The 23,162-nt window shown below is 51.6% G+C and overlaps 1 protein-coding gene across 3 annotated transcripts in view; it reads left to right on the plus strand.

Moving 5' to 3' along the window:
• The first annotated feature begins 2,485 nt into the window (after positions 1–2,485).
• ARHGAP18 (Rho GTPase activating protein 18) overlaps positions 2,486–23,162 on the plus strand; it is a 36,720-nt gene continuing 16,043 nt past the window's right edge. Inside the window, exons 1-3 of one of the 3 annotated variants that reach the window (XM_076069987.1) lie at positions 2,486–2,935; positions 21,367–21,539; positions 21,925–22,217. In XM_076069987.1, the coding sequence (XP_075926102.1) occupies positions 21,374–21,539; positions 21,925–22,217 (459 nt within the window). In that variant the 5' untranslated portion in view covers positions 2,486–2,935; positions 21,367–21,373. Of the gene's footprint in view, positions 2,936–11,196; positions 11,749–16,142; positions 17,245–21,366; positions 21,540–21,924; positions 22,218–23,162 lie in introns of those variants that run through there. The other 2 variants (XM_032961901.2, XM_076069986.1) reach the window with 2 other exon arrangements.

A 23,162-nucleotide genomic window follows, 5' to 3' on the forward strand; every position in this document is an offset into this window, starting at 1 on the left:
CAGCAGGCAGCTCCTGAATGGGGGCAGCGGCCACCTTGGCGCTCGCCACAGGGAGACAAGGCGCAGCATTGACGGAGTTGCTGCAACCCAAGTTGACTCCACGCCCTTCCCGCTTGCGTGAGAGCGAGCATAGCGAGCGACTCTCAGGGCTACCGTGACTCACGTGACTAACGGTAACCGTGCGGCAACACGGGCACAGAGGGTCTGCCTTGTGCTCAGCTGGGCGTGCTGGCCTTCGAGCGATGTTAGGCATGGCTAGGAATCGAACTCAGGTAGCCGGGCTCCTCGCGCAGTGTGATTACTGCTAACTATTGCGCCACAGAACATTTTTCAGAAGAACTGGAATAAAGTTCATAATATGATTATCTGAATACGTTTTTTGGTAATGCCACGTGGTGGTGTTTATACCAATTTTTTGTAAACCCTCCACCACCGACAAGATTTTCACGTTCAAAATGATATCACTATTTATACCATGTCACTGCATCGATCAAATACTGACTGACAGCAGCTCTTCTTCCTCCTCCTCTTCCTCACTGGTGGCTTCGCGCTTCCCACGACAGAATTCCAGAAAGAGGCACGATGACGTTTCGCTCAAAGCTGCTGTGAGATTTCAGCAGCAAGTGAACTCGGAAATCGAGGCCACCTCATCTGACTCTGTGCTTGTCTATGTGTGTGTTTAGTTTGTCTTTCCCCTGCACCTCCGATTAGCATGGTTGGCTAGGTAAAGTGCGAAAGAAGTTCAACATCCATGTCCGCCGTGATATCACAAACTGCCAAAGCGTGGGTTATTCTCCTTTCTCTTTGTAAATTGGATCTGGCTACTTTAATGTTAATGATTACGCACATTTTCCAAGAAAACAGATATATATTTTTAAAATGTGTGCTTTTGTGGAATTGCTTCGTGTGGTTATAAGAGTCCGATTGTTTTTATAATTTACTTGTGGTTACATGTGTACGTATTGCGTTGCTCTGTAATTGAGTGTAATTTGTAGTGCTGTTTAATTACTCCTCATTGAAAACGTGTCGTCACTGATTAATAAAACGGATAAAATGTATATTCACACGTGGAGAGAAAGAATGGACTTCTGCAATATTAGCTTTCTAAATAACACACATTTAAACATATACAATGGAATGAATGATGGATTGATTGAAAGGAGGAATGAGTGATCGGGAAGTATGTGTGGGGAAGACGCCACTCGGCTTGGCCAGCTGTTCCACAACAGCACGTTACCATGACGAGTCCTTGTGCGTGGGTTTGAGAGCAGACTGGGCCGGATATACCGGCCCAGTCTCCCTCCTCCCTCCACCCACACTGAGGCCTCCTCCCAGTCGTCTCGTTTGGTGGGCGAGTGACGTGAGGGAGCGCCGATTCATGCCGAGAAGAGGGTAGTGCAGCCAGAACCATACCCAGTATGCTCATGTTTACACACCGCACCAGGTACTCATTTAGGACTAAGTCGACCTAGATGAGACACAGGATTGGTTTAGATATCACCCACCACTTATAGTTATAAGCTGTGGCCGAGAATATAACCCAAATAGCGAGGTTAGGAGAGCAGTGCGCTAACTTCCGCTCCACCTCCCCATACACATACATAGCAAAAAGAAAATATAAAGATCCCCCGTATAGCATTACCAGACTGTTGGGGCAAGTGCTGTTAGCGAGGACCTCTGAAGGTCATCGCTAACGGCACACGAGGGGGTGGGTGGCCAGCACCATGCCCGGCCACCTTTGTCTCCCTAATGGCGATGTTCGCACACCGCACCAGGTACTCACTTGAGGCGGAGTTGACCTAGGGGAGGCCCAGAACTTGTTCAGACAATCGTCACTGGTGTTGGCCGTGAGAGGGAATCAAACCCGGTTTGCCGGATTTGTAGCGCTCCCCCCATCACATAAACACCACGCTGCTTGTCCACTCCGTACCCGCAATTCCGCTCATCCGTGACTCTGTGACTCTAGCAGGACACCCCCCACCCCGCGTTACGCGGTCTAAGTGCCCGCTTGCTGCTACTCACTTAGCAGAGGAATCTTACAGGAGGTGCGCGTGTTTTCATTGCCCGCATTGGCTACTTGCGGTAATAATTCTCGTAAAATTACGGAGGACGATCCAGTAGTTGTGTCTAATCGCGCGGTCAAGGACCCCCACAGTTCACTGCCGAACAAAAATGAATCATCAACCATGGTCAATTCACTGCTGGACGAAGGGATCCCCAAAATTTCCACCACATTACACGATCCTGCGATGGATTAATCCACTTAGAACTTGCACGGGAATTGATTTCATGGCTCCGTCTGTGCGGGGGCAGGCCTCTTGTCCAGGGACGCTCAGACATCTGCTGCTGTGTGATTTGTGTGCAGCGGTTGTTAAAAGCCGGGTGTACAGTGTGCACACAGAGAGAGAGAACGGGGTGAGGAAGAAGGGAGGGAGAAGGGAAGGGAGAGTAAAAGAGAGAGCGGGGGGAGAGGAGAGTGCATGTGAGGGAAGACGATAAGAACACGAGACGGGAGATAAGGAGGGAGCGAAGGGAGAGAGAGAGAGCAGAGTTTAGGGAGAGTGAGAGAGGAAAGAGAGCAGTGGGAGAGTGAGAGAGCTGGGAGAGAGGAGTGGAAGAGAGAGAGTGGGGGGACTGAGTGAGAGCGGGGAGAGCGCGCGGGCGTCACGGCGCGCTGCTGAAAGTGTCATCTTTCAGCAAACTCGTAACGCGACACTCACAGCGCCGTTTCATTTCTCAAGAGAAACCGGGCCGCCGCCCCCTCCTCCACTCCCCCCGAAGCTGCCCAGCTCGCATTTGCCGTTCATCGTCTCAGCCGAGGAGGTTCCATAGCGACCGAGAGATCGGAGGCGCAAACACGGCTGGACATTGTCCGACAGCGAGCGACAGCCATTGACACCTGGAGCCCGTGCCCACGAGATTGGGCGTCAAAATAGTAAGTGTGCACTCGCTGGGTCGCTCACTCACTTGCTCGCCTGCACACTCGCCTGTACACGTTATCGCTTACTCGCCTGTACACTCGCTCACTCGCGTGTACACGTCCTCACTGACTCACCTGCCCACTTACTCCCAAACGCACCAAGTTACTCAATAACTCATCTGTACACGCACTCGCAACACACTCGCTCGCCCACTCACCCATTAGCCCGCCCACGCATCCACCCTCGCACGTGTGCGTCCACCGACAGACTCGCTCACCAATCAAAGCTGTACATGACGAGACACCGAACACAACAGAAATAAATATGTCACTCGTTCACATTTGCTAACATTTGTATGATGGCCCAAGACACGAGGGCCAACAATTGAGTTATTCAGGAACTGCCGATTGTTTTTACATAATACGCAAATTGCGAGTGCTTTTTACGCGTGTTTTTTATCTTGTTTGAGACTCTCATCTCCTCAAGCTCAGTTAATCGAAGGGTTTAATTTGGAAATGTTGCCTAATCCATAAGTTCCACTTTTTGTTACTCGGTGTAATGCCCAGCATGCACCTCTCCATGCTTCCATACACACTTTTCAGCTTTTGTTAAATTTTGTCAGTGCCCACGTTTCAAAACGTGATGCCACAGCAGGTTGTGTAAGATTGGAGGTCGGGCTGGTACTAGTGTCTGATTGGCGAGTTGGTGAAGATTATGGGTAGGGGCCGCGATTATATACAAAAGCATTTAACAAATATCTTTTTCTGATTACATGTCTGATTGCAGTGCAATAATCAATGTAAATGTCATGTTTCTGTAACGCAATTGTCATATGAACGGGTTAAACGTACCATTTCATAGCCAATCTTCGTTGCAAGAAAGGTATTTACCATCAATTTGATTGATGGCAGTACAATATTTTCGATTTCTATTGTATCGCAGCTGGTTTTGTTCTGATGTCTTTTTGTTTCATTGCTGTGCATTATTTCACTGCCGTTATTTTGGGGACCCGGGTTACTCTTGCACACGAGACATATCCTGGGCTGTGCGTTCTCACCTCGGGAAACAAAATAAACCTGAGGCTTGAATGTGGTTGGCAAGTTTGCTGTGTCCCAAACTGCCCTCTGTTTCAGCCCACTGTTACCTGTCGCCTTTTCAATATCTGGCTGGTTTCGTTTTTGGCATTCACATCGCCAAATTAACGCTTGATGATGTAAATCAACTAAGCCCACTTGATTCTTCAAGTAAAACCTCAGGGAGGATTCTCCTGCATTGGGAGGTTTGTCCAATTTAATTCATGGGAAGTTGGATTTGGATGGAGGAAATCTGGAGAACCCAGAGAAAACCCATCACGCATTCGAGGGGATGACACCACTTAAAGCTCAGTTATAGATAAAGTAATCTACTGCTGTACTACCATGTGCTGGCTGCAAGGAGAAAGAGTGTAACGGCAGAAACACTCAAATCGCAGCACCACGACCTTTAACCCCCTCGAGTGGAACAGTCGCCCTCTGCTCTCAAGTTGCTGTGACGTCACGGCCACGTTGGAACCCTTTGTGACAAGGGCTGTTTATTATATCTCAGATACCAGATGAGAGGTTTTATCCCTACATACTGTATAAATAGAGTATGTTATGTCGTGTAAAACATGTTGAAACGCTTCTCCAATTTGATCCCCGTGTTGTGAGCATCATGTCATGGGACAATTGATCCATTACGAAATTTCGCTCAACAGCACAACCCCCTTATTAGAAAAAAGACCCACAGAATAAGATATTGCAGAGCTACCTCCGAGATCCCTTCACTTTCCCACCCGCTCTGCCACCGATAGAAATGTTCGTCTCGTGATTAAAACTGACATTTTTTATTCTTCGAGATGGAATATAGCCAATTAAGTGCAGAACCAAATTTTACATGACGATGACGGGCTGAAACCATCAAGTCACTCCATTTGAGAACCAGGTTTAATCAAAGGCGGCAGAAACCTAATTTTAAACCCACGATCTCAATGATGTCACTTTAGCCCTCTTATTTCCGAGCTACCTCAAATATGTGATCTTATGTAGCTGAAGGTCGGTGGAAGGGTAGAGAGGTGGGCTCCATCATGGGAGACCCAGGAGAAGAGATTAAGCATAATGACCTATGTGCTGTGAAGAAGGGCCATTTTCTGAATCGTCAACTATATACTTTTCTTTTTTAAGGCCACTGTGTTGTTGACAGATGCGTTGAGATGTTTGGAAATGCATGCAGAAGCGGCTCGATTTAGGAGGCCTGAGATTTCGAAGGCTTGGGTTTCCCAAATCTCCATCCCGCATCTCCCAATGCTGTCTGTTCAAATATTCATTAAGTCGTTACACGCTTCGCATGCCTGATGATTGATAAACACGACGCGCAGTGAAATAGAGAGCGCTGATTTAGACCAAGAGAGGCGAATCCCCGTGTGTCCTATGTGGTGGAGTTTGCGTCCCTCATCCCAATCATAATACACTCCGCTTCACGTGGAACGAGTTCAGTAAACACCGCATGTGCGTGGTACTGGCCACTCACCCCCTCGTGTGCCACAGTGCCGGCCTTCATAGGTGCTATTTGCCAGCAACACTTAGCACGACAGTCTGTCAAGTTTACAGGGGTCCTTGTGTTGAGTGTGTGGGGGCCCGTGTATGTTTAGCCTATGTGAGTGTACTTGACGAATAGGTCGATTCAGCCTCAGCCGAGTCCCTGATGCGGTGTGTAAACATTAGGAAAACAAAGGCGGCCGGCGTGTTTCTGGCGACCCACCCCCATGTGTGCCTTGCCGGCCTTCATTAGGTGCTCGCTAACACTTGCTCCTACAGTCGAAGGCTATAGGGAGGACTTTGTCTTTGAAAGTGTGCGAGTACGTGTGGGACTGTGTACACTTGTATAAGTGTGTGGGTACGTGTGTGACTGTGTACACTTGTATAAGTGTGTGGGTACGTGTGTGACTGTGTACACTTGTATAAGTGTGTGGGTACGTGTGTGACTGTGTACACTTGTATAAGTGTGTGGGTACGTGTGTGACTGTGTACACTTGTATAAGTGTGTGGGTACGTGTGTGACTGTGTACACTTGTATAAGTGTGTGGGTACGTGTGTGAGTGATTGAGTACAACCACAGTACCTGGCGGGGCGAGGTCTCGTGTCGTTGTTTGGCCGCTTCAGAAATAGCTTCACGTGAAACTTTGACCCTAGTGAGTGCAAAGCAGTCTCGCCTCGCGTCACCGCCACCACCGTCCAGAGACACCGCCAGCTCTTCAGACTCCTCACGGCCTCGTTCCTCACCGCATCTTTTCCGAGTCGCCTGTGTGAATGCTGCTATGCTGGTTTGGGAGCAGGAGTTATGACCGTATGGCACTACCACTATAGTACAACGTAAGCCTGCTCATAATGCTCCTATATTACTATAATCCTATTAGGAACAATGAAGTCTCACTAGGACACCATGAGGCGAGAAGGACGTGGCGCTCAAAAACAAGTCTCACGTTCTGAAAAGAGGAGGGGGGAGACGAAAAAATAATGTATGCTGTCTGAAAGCCACTGTAAGCGTGAACAATCAATTAAGACCTGAAATGGTTTATCAAATCTTTCCAATGATTGCTAAGCCAGAATCCATCTTCTCGGTTGAAATTGTCTCTGTGCTTGTATATGTGGATAGCCTCATGAACGAATCTCTCATGGTAGCCAGATGGCTTACAAAGAACCTCTGTCTTGGAAAAGTCAATGTCATGTGAGCCTACTGAATTATAACAATGATCTGCCACGGCCGAGGTGTTGGTCCTACCGTGTTTAAGGTCTGCTTTGTGTTCACGAATGCGGTCCGAGACATGGCGTTTGGTTTCTCCAATGTAACTACTACCACAGAGGCAACTTAGTTTGTAGACACCAGGGTACTGTATGTCCGGAATCACATCTTTTACAGACGGAACCAGATCACGGATTCATTTTCTTTGGTTCTTTCGGTAAAGTCACGTAGAATGAGAATAAAATAATAAATTGATAAAATAACACAATAATATTCTCACGACGTTTCGGCCACAACACAAGCGGCCTTCATCAGGTGAAGGGACGAGACTGTCTGGTAGGACAGCGCTGGAGGTGAAGGCCGCTTGTGTTGTGGCCGAAACGTCGTGAGAATATTATTGTGTTATTTTATTTGATCAATTTATTATTTTATTCTCATTCTACGTGACTTTACCGAAAGAACCAAAGAAAATGAATCTTTGCAGTCACGAAAGCTTTAAATCGAAATTTCAGATCACGGATTTTATGTAATGTGTTGAAACGGACCTGGATCTTGTGTTTATTCAAGATTTTGGAGATCTTTTTTGTGATCCCCGCAATGTAGGGTTAAGTGATGGTTTTGAAAGGCTCCTCAAGAGGGTCCTTCTTCATGGTTTGCAAAGTCTCACGTTGTTGACAACTGTGCCGGCCCGGAAACAGATACATACATACACACACCAACTTCACCAAGTCACAGCCACCACCATCCACAACTACCTACCCACTCGCTGTGTAACGGAGAGCAGCAAATTATTTACCCACCTGCCAAGAACAATAGCTGCTGGATCGCTCGGCTATAATCATGGTCATCAGGAGCCATGGTCAACCTACTGCTGTAACATCTCCGTACGCGAGCCGATTTAATAGCTCCATCTCTGCGGTGGATGTCTTCTCAGACCTCTTTGATTCATTGGATATACAGCAATTATACACATACATACAAACGCGTCATCGATTCATTTATTATATTAATCAGTAAAATTATCGGCAGATTATATTTGTTTCATTCAATTAAACAGAATGTGCCCTGTAGTTGGGTGGTCATCATCAGGCTGTGATGTTGTGGTTGAGTGTTTTGTGTTTGTTGAGAGTCTCCCTCCCTCTCGTGTCGCTTTCTCCATCACCGTGGTTCCACACAGCCTGCAGCTGCTGCCGCTCTCTGTACCACCCTAACTCAGCCCGGCACATCGCACGCGGGAACGCGACGGTCTTCATCCAGCAGTGGATTGATGATGGCTGCTGTTGATGATGATGATGCTGCTGTTGCCAACTTACAATTAAAAACAGCGAGCAAGTCATGCGAAGAGTCGTGGATTGGAGAGAAAGTAATTCGTTCCCGAACAAATAGCCCGGCAATGAGCGTGCATTATCCGGGCTACAGCAACAATCACTCACCACACTGCAGTTTACTACAACACACTGGGCGACTTACCACTAACTCACTCACCACACTGCAGTTTACTACAACACACTGAGCGACTTACCACTCACTCACTCACCACACTGCAGTTTACTACAACACACTGGGCGACTTACCACTCACCACACTGCAGTTTACTACAACACACTGGGCGACTTACCACTAACTCACTCACCACACTGCAGTTTACTACAACACACTGAGCGACTTACCACTCACTCACTCACCACACTGCAGTTTACTACAACACACTGGGTGACTTACCACTCACTCACCACACTGCAGTTTACTACAACACACTCGGCGACTTACCACTCACTCGTCACACTGCAGTTTACTACAACACACTGGGCGACTTACCACTCACTCACCACACTGCAGTTTACTACAACACACTGGGCGACTTACCACTCACTCACTCACTCACCACACTGCAGTTTACTACAACACACTCGGCGACTTACCACTCACTCACTCACCACACTGCAGTTTACTACAACACACTGGGTGACTTACCACTCACTCACTCACCACACTGCAGTTTACTACAACACACTGGGCGACTTACCACTCACTCACCACACTGCAGTTTACTACAACACACTGGGTGACTTACCACTCACTCACTCACCACACTGCAGTTTACTACAACACACTGAGCGACTTACCACTCACTCACTCACCACACTGCAGTTTACTACAACACACTGGGCGACTTACCACTCACTCACCACACTGCAGTTTACTACAACACACTGGGCGACTTACCACTCACTCACCACACTGCAGTTTACTACAACACACTGGGTGACTTACCACGCACTCACTCACTCACCACACTGCAGTTTACTACAACACACTGGGCGACTTACCACTCACTCACTCACCACACTGCAGTTTACTACAACACACTCGGCGACTTACCACTCACTCACCACACTGCAGTTTACTACAACACACTGGGTGACTTACCACTCACTCACTCACCACACTGCAGTTTACTACAACACACTGAGCGACTTACCACTCACTCACTCACCACACTGCAGTTTACTACAACACACTGGGCGACTTACCACTCACTCACCACACTGCAGTTTACTACAACACACTGGGCGACTTACCACTCACTCACCACACTGCAGTTTACTACAACACACTGGGTGACTTACCACTCACTCACTCACCACACTGCAGTTTACTACAACACACTGAGCGACTTACCACTCACTCACTCACCACACTGCAGTTTACTACAACACCCTGGGCGACTTACCACTCACTCACCACACTGCAGTTTACTACAACACACTGGGCGACTTACCACTCACTCACCACACTGCAGTTTACTACAACACACTGGGCGACTTACCACTCACTCACCACACTGCAGTTTACTACAACACACTGGGCGACTTACCACTCACCACACTGCAGTTTACTACAACACACTGGGCGACTTACCACTCACTCACCACACTGCAGTTTACTACAACACCCTGGGCGACTTACCACTCACTCACCACACTGCAGTTTACTACAACACACTGAGCGACTTACCACTCACTCACTCACCACACTGCAGTTTACTACAACACCCTGGGCGACTTACCACTCACTCACCACACTGCAGTTTACTACAACACACTGGGCGACTTACCACTCACCACACTGCAGTTTACTACAACACCCTGGGCGACTTACCACTCACTCACCACACTGCAGTTTACTATAACACCCTGGGTGACTTACCACTCACTCACCACACTGCAGTTTACTACAACACACTGGGTGACTTACCACTCACTCACCACACTGCAGTTTACTACATCACCCTGGGCGACTTACCACTCACTCACCACACTGCAGTTTACTACAACACACTGAGCGACTTACCACTCACTCACTCACCACACTGCAGTTTACTACAACACACTGGGCGACTTACCACTAACTCACCACACTGCAGTTTACTACAACACACTGGGTGACTTACCACTCACTCACCACACTGCAGTTTACTACAACACACTGGGCGACTTACCACTCACTCACTCACCACACTGCAGTTTACTACAACACACTGAGCGACTTACTACTCACTCACTCACCACACTGCAGTTTACTACAACACACTGGGTGACTTACCGCTCACTCGCCACACTGCAGTTTACTACAACACACTGGGCGACTTACCACTCACTCACTCACCACACTGCAGTTTACTACAACACACTGGGCGACTTACCACTCACTCACCACACTGCAGTTTACTACAACACACTGGGCGACTTACCACTAACTCACCACACTGCAGTTTACTACAACACACTGGGTGACTTACCACTCACTCACTCACCACACTGCAGTTTACTACAACACACTGAGCGACTTACCACTAACTCACCACACTGCAGTTTACTACAACACACTGGGTGACTTACCACTCACTCACCACACTGCAGTTTACTACAACACACTGGGCGACTTACCACTAACTCACCACACTGCAGTTTACTACAACACACTGGGTGACTTACCACTCACTCACCACACTGCAGTTTACTACAACACACTGGGCGACTTACCACTAACTCACCACACTGCAGTTTACTACAACACACTGGGCGACTTACCACTCACTCACTCACCACTGCTCATCGCACTCTTCCACTTTGGAATTGCCCGTAATCGTGGTCCCCCAAGTTTTTTATAATAACTTTGCTCAGTACTGTACAATGAACGCGTTCACGCCAGATGTGTTATAACTTTGATAGTGCTGGGTGTTGCTGGCCGTCTTGCGTTTTTGGGCGTTTGTACCCGTACGTAGCAACCGTGAAAAGAATAACGTCATTGTTATTGTGTCGCATTGGCCGTGTTACCGACCAGGGCACCTCTCTCTCTCTCATCGCGACAGAAATAACCACACAACGCCTAACCCACACAACGCGTAACCCAGACCATAGCCGAGGCTCATTCAACCCCCCCCCCCCAGGGCGCCGTGCGAGTCGGCAGGTGGAGGTGGGGGAGGCGGCTGGGGGAGGCGGTTGGGGGAGGCGGCAGGTGGAGGTGGGAGAGGCGGCAGGTGGAGGTGGGGGAGGCGGCGTGGCCGTCTCCGCGTGACCGGCAGCTCGGACGGGCTGCGTCATCGCCACGTCACGCCTATAAAGTCGAGCGTCGCGGGGGCGAGAGGAGACACTCGGGTCACAGACAGCGAGTGACAGGCAGAGAGAGACAGGCAGAGAGAGACACAGACACCGAGACAGAGACACAGACACCGAGACAGAGACACCACGAGAGCGGAGACACGCGCAGAGTCACGAGCGCCACCTGTACGCGATCTGGGACACACACAGGAGTCAAGAGTACAAAAACGACGGCACGCACGAAGTGACGAGTACTGAAGTACACACAAACAGACCAACTCACAAGCAATAACAACAACACGAGAGCGCACAGAGAAACAGCGAGCGCAGGGAGACGGAGAGAGACGCGGGACCCGTGGGAGGGAGCCGACCGCCGCACGGATGGAGACCCCCACAGCCCCGAGCCTGGTGGTGCTCAAATCCTACCACGTACGCGACCCGCCCGACTCAGCCGCCGCAGACAGGTACTCACCTGTCTCTCCATGTACTCACCTGTCTCTCCATGTACCCACCTGTCTACCCACCTGTCTCTCCATGTACTCACCTGTCTCTCCATGTACTCACCTGTCTCTCCATGTACTCACCTGTCTCTCCATGTACCCACCTGTCTCTCCATGTAGCCACCTGTCTCTCCATGTACCCACCTGTCTCTCCATGTACCCGCCTGTCCCTCCATGTACCCGCCTGTCTCTCCATGTACCCACCTGTCTCTCCATGTACCCGCCTGTCTCTCCATGTACCCGCCTGTCTCTCCATGTACCCGCCTGTCTCTCCATGTAGCCACCTGTCTCTCCATGTACCCGCCTGTCTCTCCATGTACCCGCCTGTCCCTCCATGTACCCGCCTGTCTCTCCATGTACCCGCTGTCTCTCCATGTACCCGCCTGTCTCTCCATGTACCCGCCTGTCTCTCCATGTACCCGCCTGTCTCTCCATGTACCCACCTGTCTACCCACCTGTCTCTCCATGTACTCACCTGTCTCTCCATGTACTCACCTGTCTCTCCATGTACTCACCTGTCTCTCCATGTACCCACCTGTCTCTCCATGTACCCACCTGTCTCTCCATGTACTCACCTGTCTCTCCATGTACCCACCTGTCTCTCCATGTACTCACCTGTCTCTCCATGTACTCACCTGTCTCTCCAGGTACTCACCTGTCTCTCCATGTACTCACCTGTCTCTCCATGTACTCACCTGTCTCTCCATGTACCCACCTGTCTCTCCATGTAGCCACCTGTCTCTCCATGTAGCCACCTGTCTCTCCATGTACCCACCTGTCTCTCCATGTAGCCACCTGTCTCTCCATGTACCCGCCTGTCCCTCCATGTACCCGCCTGTCTCTCCATGTACCCGCCTGTCTCTCCATGTACCCGCCTGTCTCTCCATGTACCCACCTGTCTCTCCATGTACCCGCCTGTCTCTCCATGTACCCGCCTGTCTCTCCATGTAGCCACCTGTCTCTCCATGTACCCGCCTGTCTCTCCATGTACCCGCCTGTCCCTCCATGTACCCGCCTGTCTCTCCATGTACCCGCCTGTCCCTCCATGTACCCACCTGTCTCTCCATGTACCCGCCTGTCTCTCCATGTACCCGCCTGTCTCTCCATGTACCCGCCTGTCTCTCCATGTACCCACCTGTCTCTCCATGTACCCACCTGTCCCTCCATGTACCCGCCTGTCTCTCCATGTACCCACCTGTCTACCCACCTGTCCCTCCATGTACCCACCTGTCCCTCCATGTACCCGCCTGTCCCTCCATGTACCCGCCTGTCTCTCCATGTACCCGTCTGTCTCTCCATGTACCCACCTGTCCCTCCATGTACCCACCTGTCTCTCCATGTACCCACCGGTTTTCTCCATGTACCCACCTGTCTCTCCATGTACCCGCCTGTCTCTCCATGTACCCGCCTGTCTCTCCATGTACCCGCCTGTCTCTCCATGTACCCACCTGTCTCTCCATGTACCCGCCTGTCTCTCCATGTACCCGCCTGTCTCTCCATGTACCCGCCTGTCTCTCCATGTACCCGCCTGTCTCTCCATGTACCCGCCTGTCTGTCCATGTACCCGCCTGTCCCTCCATGTACCCGCCTGTCTCTCCATGTACCCACCTGTCTACCCACCTGTCCCTCCGTGTACCCACCTGTCCCTCCATGTACCCGCCTGTCCCTCCATGTACCCGCCTGTCTCTCCATGTACCCGCCTGTCTCTCCATGTACCCGCCTGTCTCTCCATGTACCCGCCTGTCTCTCCATGTACCCACCTGTCTCTCCATGTACCCGCCTGTCTCTCCATGTACCCGCCTTTCTCTCCATGTACCCGCCTGTCTCTCCATGTACCCGCCTGTCTCTCCATGTACCCGCCTGTCCCTCCATGTACCCGCCTGTCTCTCCATGTACCCACCTGTCTACCCACCTGTCCCTCCATGTACCCGCCTGTCCCTCCATGTACCCGCCTGTCTCTCCATGTACCCGTCTGTCTCTCCATGTACCCACCTGCCCCTCCATGTACCCACCTGTCCCTCCATGTACCCACCTGTCTCTCCATGTACCCACCGGTCTCTCCATGTACCCGCCTGTCTCTCCATGTACCCGCCTGTCTCTCCATGTACCCGCCTGTCTCTCCATGTACCCGCCTGTCTCTCCATGTACCCGCCTGTCTCTCCATGTACCCGCCTGTCTCTCCATGTACCCACCTGTCTCTCCATGTACCCGCCTGTCTCTCCATGTACCCGCCTGTCTCTCCATGTAGCCACCTGTCTCTCCATGTACCCGCCTGTCTCTCCATGTACCCGCCTGTCCCTCCATGTACCCGCCTGTCTCTCCATGTACCCGCCTGTCTCTCCATGTACCCGCCTGTCTCTCCATGTACCCGCCTGTCTCTCCATGTACCCGCCTGTCTCTCCATGTACCCACCTGTCTACCCACCTGTCTCTCCATGTACTCACCTGTCTCTCCATGTACTCACCTGTCTCTCCATGTACTCACCTGTCTCTCCATGTACCCACCTGTCTCTCCATGTACCCACCTGTCTCTCCATGTACCCACCTGTCTCTCCATGTACTCACCTGTCTCTCCATGTACCCACCTGTCTCTCCATGTACTCACCTGTCTCTCCATGTACTCACCTGTCTCTCCATGTACTCACCTGTCTCTCCATGTACTCACCTGTCTCTCCATGTACCCACCTGTCTCTCCATGTACCCACCTGTCTCTCCATGTAGCCACCTGTCTCTCCATGTAGCCACCTGTCTCTCCATGTAGCCACCTGTCTCTCCATGTAGCCACCTGTCTCTCCATGTAGCCACCTGTCTCTCCATGTACCCGCCTGTCCCTCCATGTACCCGCCTGTCTCTCCATGTACCCACCTGTCTCTCCATGTACCCGCCTGTCTCTCCATGTACCCACCTGTCTCTCCATGTACCCGCCTGTCTCTCCATGTACCCGCCTGTCTCTCCATGTAGCCACCTGTCTCTCCATGTACCCGCCTGTCTCTCCATGTACCCGCCTGTCCCTCCATGTACCCGCCTGTCTCTCCATGTACCCGCCTGTCCCTCCATGTACCCACCTGTCTCTCCATGTACCCGCCTGTCTCTCCATGTACCCGCCTGTCTCTCCATGTACCCGCCTGTCTCTCCATGTACCCACCTGTCTCTCCATGTACCCACCTGTCCCTCCATGTACCCACCTGTCTCTCCATGTACCCACCTGTCTACCCACCTGTCCCTCCATGTACCCACCTGTCCCTCCATGTACCCGCCTGTCCCTCCATGTACCCGCCTGTCTCTCCATGTACCCGTCTGTCTCTCCATGTACCCACCTGTCCCTCCATGTACCCACCTGTCTCTCCATGTACCCACCGGTCTCTCCATGTACCCGCCTGTCTCTCCATGTACCCGCCTGTCTCTCCATGTACCCGCCTGTCTCTCCATGTACCCGCCTGTCTCTCCATGTACCCGCCTGTCCCTCCATGTACCCGCCTGTCTCTCCATGTACCCACCTGTCTACCCACCTGTCCCTCCGTGTACCCACCTGTCCCTCCATGTACCCGCCTGTCCCTCCATGTACCCGCCTGTCTCTCCATGTACCCGCCTGTCTCTCCATGTACCCGCCTGTCTCTCCATGTACCCACCTGTCTCTCCATGTACCCGCCTGTCTCTCCATGTACCCGCCTTTCTCTCCATGTACCCGCCTGTCTCTCCATGTACCCGCCTGTCTCTCCATGTACCCGCCTGTCCCTCCATGTACCCGCCTGTCTCTCCATGTACCCACCTGTCTACCCACCTGTCCCTCCATGTACCCACCTGTCCCTCCATGTACCCGCCTGTCCCTCCATGTACCCGCCTGTCCCTCCATGTACCCGCCTGTCTCTCCATGTACCCGTCTGTCTCTCCATGTACCCACCTGTCCCTCCATGTACCCACCTGTCCCTCCATGTACCCACCTGTCTCTCCATGTACCCACCGGTCTCTCCATGTACCCGCCTGTCTCTCCATGTACCCGCCTGTCTCTCCATGTACCCGCCTGTCTCTCCATGTACCCGCCTGTCTCTCCATGTACCCGCCTGTCTCTCCATGTACCCGCCTGTCTCTCCATGTACCCACCTGTCTCTCCATGTACCCGCCTGTCTCTCCATGTACCCGCCTGTCTCTCCATGTACCCACCTGTCTCTCCATGTACCCGCCTGTCCCTCCATGTACCCGCCTGTCTCTCCATGTACCCGCCAGTCTCTCCATGTACCCACCTGTCTCTCCATGTACCCACCTGTCCCTCCATGTACCCACCTGTCCCTCCATGTACCCACCTGTCTCTCCATGTACCCACCTGTCTCTCCATGTACCCACCTGTCTCTCCATGTACCCACCGGTCCCTCCATGTACCCGCCTGTCTCTCCATGTACCCGCCTGTCTCTCCATGTACCCACCTGTCTCTCCATGTACCCACCTGTCTCTCCATGTACCCACCTGCCCGCCTGTCGTCTACCTGTGTATCCGTTTGCGATATTCGTGTGTGGTGGGCGGTGGTTTTTACATGCAACTGCGCTCCCGTATTCGATTCTAGGCCACGGCTAAATCTCAGTGGCTGGTGATGTTTAAACCGGTGACTAGGCCTGGCTTCCCTAGCCATCGCGAACCCGCACTGACCAGCGTGGTGAAGTATGACCCTCCCCTCCCAACACACGGCGTGGAGAGGCCTTCACCTAGCACTAGGTTGACAAAGGTGGCGTGTTAATCGTTCATCTGCTTGTGCGTTCATCAACCCGTCTCGCCAGCTCATCCGATGTTCTGCCTGCCAAGTGGTTAGTGCTGAAGCACCACCCCGTGGGGTGCTCTCCATTGCTTGTCACGAAGATCTCAACTGTACATCATCTATATCGCTTCGCAAGACGCCCATGAAAAAGAGCCAATTATCTCATTGGGCCATTACTGCTGAAGATGATAAAATGGACCTCTCATAACGCTGCTCACTGCTAACTATAATCCAGTCACGGCACAGTACCCAAAGGATGCTGGGTGTAAGTGGTTGAGCCTGTAGCTACGTCTTCAGTGACATGTTGTTTTACACGATAAACGCTTACGGTGTAATTCAAATGGAGACGTGGCTAGGATCCGGGTCTCACTTCGGGACGGCTGAAACAACCAGGCAACAGCCACGTGTATCCCCGCACCCCTGGGAGTCATTGTTTTCGTGTCATAACTGCGAACTTTTTTTTACAAGGTAAGGCCCGCTGAGCTATATATAGTGCTTTTCAGAAGATACCTGGTCACATAATAGCTCAACAAAGTGGCTTATAATGTAGAAATGTATATAGCAGCCAAATACTCTAAACGCGTGTTTCTAAATGTGGAGGGAAAACCGGGAAGGCGAGGAGAACAATCCACGTGGCCACGAGGAGAACATGCAGACTCCAAATATCCAGCAGGCGTCGGGATCGGGCCCACGACCTCCTCCATACCAGGCGAGGTCGTTAACATCTCGCGGGCGCGGCGCCATCTTTCAATTTGGGTGACTTCCCCGGGCTTCGGATGTAAACTCTTCCGGTTTATATAGTCTTGGTTCTTTCGGTAAGGTGACGTAGAAGGGAAACAATGAAATAAAAATATAAAACAATAACATTCTCACGACGTTTCGACTGCAAAAGCATGACGACAACACCTGAACCGTGACCCTCGTGTTCCGCATTTTGGCTGGAGACGCACACGAGGGATGCCTTGGGGATAAACATAAACACTTTTGAAAGCCGCAGTTTTAATCGTCGATCTATTCCGAGACACTGAACGTTGACACCCGTAAAGAGTTGAATTTCATCAAAACCACTGCTGCTGATGGGAGGTGTCGGATATTTCAATTTCTTTTTCATGTTGAGAGACAAACGTGGGAAGGAGGCGATTTGTCTGCTTATTAATTTAGCTTCATCGAAATAACTTGACAAATCGCGTCTGGTCAAGAACGCGATGCACGTGCCATGTTCCGTGTAAAATTATTAAAAACTGACAGTAAGGGGGGGAAGTGCTGGCCGGAAATAACCAAGAGCTCATCCACTTTCAACATCCACATCATGCCCTCACCCCCACAGCACCCGACTTAAAGGGAGCATACGTGAGTATTTGATAACTCCCAAATGCTCAATAATTTCCAGTAAGCATTTGCGGGTTGTCAGGATATTCTCAGGGAAGCCTTAATATGTCCTTGCGCCTCCATTACACTTTCTTTGTCCTTGCCAAACACTCCGACGTGATCAATAACCCAGAACAAATATGCAGACACTTCGTGTTCTTCCGCGCACGTGCTCCTCGGTGCAAAACGAGGTGCGGTTTTTTTCCACCTCCCATCGTCTACAAGGCTTTTTGGGAGTGCATTTCAGCAGCATCCATTAAATACAAGCAAACTCTGGGCGGGCTTCGACAGTGTCTAATCCGCAGTCGGTCGCTTGAACCAATGCTGGTGAAGTTCCAGATGTTATAGCCTATAGAGTTGGCTAACGGTTCAGGTAAAGAATTGCATTGAGAGCAGTAGGCAGGGAGGCCAGTTGTGTGAAATGTTGATCTAATCATGTTCAGTTGATAACGGTTTCAGTTCAAGTTAGGACAGTTATGGTACTGTACACATTGTTCATGTGTGCCAATGTGCACAGCGCGCGTGTGTATGCATGTGGCCTCTACGTGCACATAGCCTGGCACAAGCGCCGTGCTGACGTCACCGCTACTTAGTGGCGAATGGCGGTTGTTGTTGTACGTATCAACACGTGTACAACGCGCGCGTGTGCGGTGGTGGTGCTGGCCACCCACCGCCGAAAGCGCCGTGCCGACCTTCATCGGTGCTCGCTAACAGCACTTTCCCCAACAGTCTGTTAAGGTTACACGGGGGATCTTTGTCTTTATACTGCTCGCTAACATAAGTGCTCGCTAACAGCACTTGCCCCATCAGTCTGTTAAGGCTATACGGGTATCTTTGTGTGTAATGCACAGCTTGCGTGTCGATGTGTGTGTGTAAATATGGACGTAACGTGTTTGTGAGTGTGTAGCTCTCAGGTATGTACCTATTTGTGAGCGCAGGTGTCTGCGTCTTGTTGGGAGTAAACACGTGGAATGTGACTGTGGGAGTGTAGTGTAAGTGTGGCTGCTGTGTGTGTGGGCCGTGTGGCTGCTGTGTGTGTGGGCAGTGTGACTGCTGTGTGTGTGGGCAGTGTGACTGCTGTGTGTGTGGGCAGTGTGGCTGCTGTGTGTGTGGGCCGTGTGGCTGCTGTGTGTGTGGGCAGTGTGGCTGCTGTGTGTGCAGTGTGGCTGCTGTGTGTGTGGGCAGTGTGGCTGCTGTGTGTATGGGCAGTGTGGCTGCTGTGTGTAGTGTGGGCAGTGTGGCTGCTGTGTGTGTGCGCAGTGTGGCTGCTGTGTGTGCGCAGTGTGGCTGCTGTGTGTAGTGTGGGCAGTGTGGCTGCTGTGTGTAGTGTGGGCAGTGTGGCTGCTGTGTGTAGTGTGGGCAGTGTGGCTGCTGTGTGTAGTGTGGACAGTGTGGCTGCTGTGTGTAGTGTGGGCAGTGTGGCTGTGTGGCTGCTGTGTGGCTGATGTGTGTAGTGTGGCTGATGTGTGTAGTGTGGCTGTGTGGCTGCTGTGTGTGTGTAGTGTTGCTGCTGTGTGTCGTGTGGTTGTGCGTGGTGTGCGTGTGTATGACTAGTGCATGTGTAAGTGCTGTCTTGCGTGTGTATGACTAGTGCATGTGTAAGTGCCGTCGTGCTGACCACTGCAGTGGACACTACCTGCCGGTGGCAGGTACGGATGTACCGCATTCTCAATTCAAGTTGACGGAGCTTGCTCCATCTCGCCGGGGGTTGTCATCGCCACACCGCAACTCCCTGTCCTAGAGCGACCAGGGCTGTGTCTGGATGCATGGGGACGGTTTGGGAGTGGGGACCGGTGGTTAAATATCCATGGGGCCCATGCCCATGCCCCATGGATATTTAAGTAGCGCGTCTGAAACACGACTTCATAAGCACATGTTCACTCGCTACTACATACACACAAACTACGTACTGAACTACTCGCTTCGTGCGTGCGTTTCCACGATACGCTTGCTAGTCTTCAGTACAAACGAGATGGCGAGTACAGATTAAATTTCGATTTAAAGCTTTCGTGACTGCAGGGATTTATCTTGGTTCTTTCGGTAAAGTCACGCATTATGGAAATAAAATAATAAAAATAAAACATAATAAAATACATGTTTTATTTTATTTCCATTCTACGTGATTTTTCCGAAAGAACCAAGAAGATGAATACAGATTAGATGAACAGTACGAATGAAACGGTCACTACAGACTAGAAAAAAGTACAAATTATGGAATGAGATGGAGTTTAGAACGGTACGAATGAGATGCTGCAGAGAAACAGGATCGATTCTCGAATCAAAATGATGGCCCTGAATCATGACGGCGCGTTAGATCGTGGTGGCTATGTGCAGCTGCTCTATGCGTCCGGTGTACAGGGGGCGGCCTTGCCTGTGTTGTAGAGACTACTCGCCGCGCTGGCTGTGCCGCTCGTGCAGTGGCCATGCTGTTCACTGCTCGTGGCAGCAGAATAAAGCACAGCGGGCAAACGATTTTTTTCCGCCTCCCGTGGCACACGCAGCTGCGTTCTTGACGCGTTAGCGGTATGGAGCATTGCCTCCCCGGTGATGGAGCCGTGGGCTCTGTGAGGCCCACGCAATAGACAGCTACGACTGTAGATGTCGCTAACCAGACCGCATTGTGTCCTTACATTGCTGCCAGACACACGGTCTCTAAACTGGAACGCATCTCGAGAAGCTGCACAGAATCAGTGGGCGTTTTTAATTTTATGGAGGCAGTCACGCACAGGCAGCGAAGCAGCAATGGAGTTCCATGTTGCAGTGGCACCAGAGGACCAGTGGTAGTGAGCTTGCACCGAGCTTGTGAGGATAAGAATGAAAAGTGGGGAATTGTTCCACATGCCGGATGCAAGGGTTGTCTGGGTCTCCAAAATTACAAAAAAATATATATTATAAAACATTAAATTAAGCACAACAATCAAGCAAATATAAATCGGAGTGAAAGCAACCACGTTACAGAAGAAATTGGAAACTGGATATAGGAATAGGTTTTACCCTTTTAACTGGCACAAAAACTGACACCTTTATTCAAGGCATCATGTTTGCAATGACCACAACACAAGCAGTCAAAATGCAAACAAAAAAGACAACTCTGATAATAATATGCACTGTCCTTGAATTTGATTGGTCCACACCCGAGACAGCTTTTCTTAGAGCCTAGTCTCCATTGGTGTTGGACCTAGGCTCTAAGAAAAGCTGTCTCGGGTGTGGACCAATCAAATTCAAGGACAGTGCATATTATTATCAGAGTTGTCTTTTTTGTTTGCATTTTGACTGCTTGTGTTGTGGTCATTGCAAACATGATGCCTTGAATAAAGGTGTCAGTTTTTGTGCCAGTTAAAAGGGTAAAACCTATTCCTATATCTTGTTTCTGGCAAAGGAGGTCTCATAAAATCGGAAACTGTTTACAAACAATGTCAACTCACCTGGATTGTCCGGTCCACCGCCCCTCTCCTGGGTGGTGACCAGGGACGTGATGACTCCGGCCTCCCGGCGCTCCGTGTCGCCCGCGCGTCCCTCCTTCGACCGTTCGAGCTCCCAGGACTCGCTGGATGAGCTCTCGGAGCGAGACTTCTGGACCGAGGTCCACGACATCAAGGAGAGCCGGGGCAACGACGAGGCCCTCATCAAACCCGCGGACGGTGAGGCGGCCCGCTGCAGCGCGGGTACCACTGGCTGTGTCGGAGATGCCGAGGAGTGATTTCATGTTGTGACAAACACACATCCCATAGAGGCTTCATGCACTTTGAGGGGAAGTGCTGTTAGCGAACACATGACATGCACCTGTAAACACAACTACAGCCGGCTAGGTGCAGCTTGAGGCCATTTGAAGTGTAAACCGCTCGCAGGTAGTTTGAGATGACTGGCAGATGCGCCACCAGTGCTCCCAGCTGGAGTTTGTGTAACAAAGCCAAAGATCTCCCGTGCGGCGCGCCAACCACAGCACCACCACTCTCACACACCTCGCATGAATGTGTGTGCCTCCCCCTTCTCTCCCTGCCCCTCGCATGCACGCGTCTCTCACAGAGGAGGAGCAGCAGGCGGACTGGTTGCACGAGACAGGCCTCTCCACACTCGTCGTGCAGCAGCAGCAGGCGGGGGGGGCCGCAGCCGAGGGCCCTGGGAGCTGCGCCGATGATGGCGGCGCTGCCGCCGCCGCGGAAGAAGAGCGGGCGCTGGACGCCGAGGCGCTGCTCGCGACGCTCACGCGCACCCAGGCGGCCGCCGCCATCCGCCGCATCAACACGTACACGCAGACGATGCGGCGCAAGAACAAGCAGACGGTGCGCGACGTGCGCGACATCTTCGGCAGCAATGTGGTGAGCAGCGCGGCCTTGCCGCGGACAAACCGCGCCCTTGCTGGTGGTGCCCGATCCCTCGCCAGCTCCTCAGATTTCCGGACAGTGTGGTGTCGCCAAACGAACTCCGAACAAGTATTTCGATGCGGTCGGAAAGGCCGCCCAAGCTCTCATATACTTCGCTCGGCAAGAACAGGCATTAAACGTGGTGAACGGACACAGGACCCGTGATACCTACTTGGGATCGCGTCATTCAGGCCTGTGCTAGGGGCGTGCTGGCGTGGGCACTGCATCAACAAATGTCCGTTTGTCCTCCCCAAGTTTGCTCTCCTCGTCAGCGGTGAATGACTGGTGGCTTCTCCCACACCACAGCTCTGCTGGCCCCCCAATCCGAGAGGAGCTTGGGCCCGGCGTGATGTCACTCAACAGTTTACCTGGCACTACCCCTCGGGAACTAATAAAGAATCTTCAACACTCACCTGGAACGACTCCTAAATCGACATCACATCCTTCTCTCACAAATTCTGTCGATTTGTCACTTGGGAAAATGGCAAAGTAACGAGATTGAGCATCACCGATTACCGAGATGGTGTCACGGGGTGCAGCGCAGTGGCCGTGCTCTGCGCCGCTCGTGCTTTGTGCCGCTCGTGCACGGCGCTGCCTTCCTACTCGCGTGACAGAACGCTCGCCACGTGGTGGGGATTCACCAAGCCATTCGTGAGCTCATCCTGTTGACGGCCTGTTACCTGCAGGTTGAGCCAAGTTAATTACGCACTTAGATGGGCTGGGAATTCCAGGGGCTGTAGGCTTGGGCTGTAAGGCGATCAGGAAATGGCAGTACAGAAATAGCCTCTTTGAATCCATCTGCGTGGAGCTTTAAGCAGTATAGCTCCTTGTTTACGTGGGCATTATCCGAGTTTGGGGCTTGACAAAGTCGCGTTCACTCGGCCAACGTGACCGTCATAC

The sequence above is a fragment of the Petromyzon marinus genome, chromosome 27 (genome assembly GCF_048934315.1).
Source record: "Petromyzon marinus isolate PM22_M1 ecotype Great Lakes invasive population chromosome 27, UKy_Petmar_22M1.pri1.0, whole genome shotgun sequence".
NCBI lineage: Eukaryota > Metazoa > Chordata > Hyperoartia > Petromyzontiformes > Petromyzontidae > Petromyzon > Petromyzon marinus.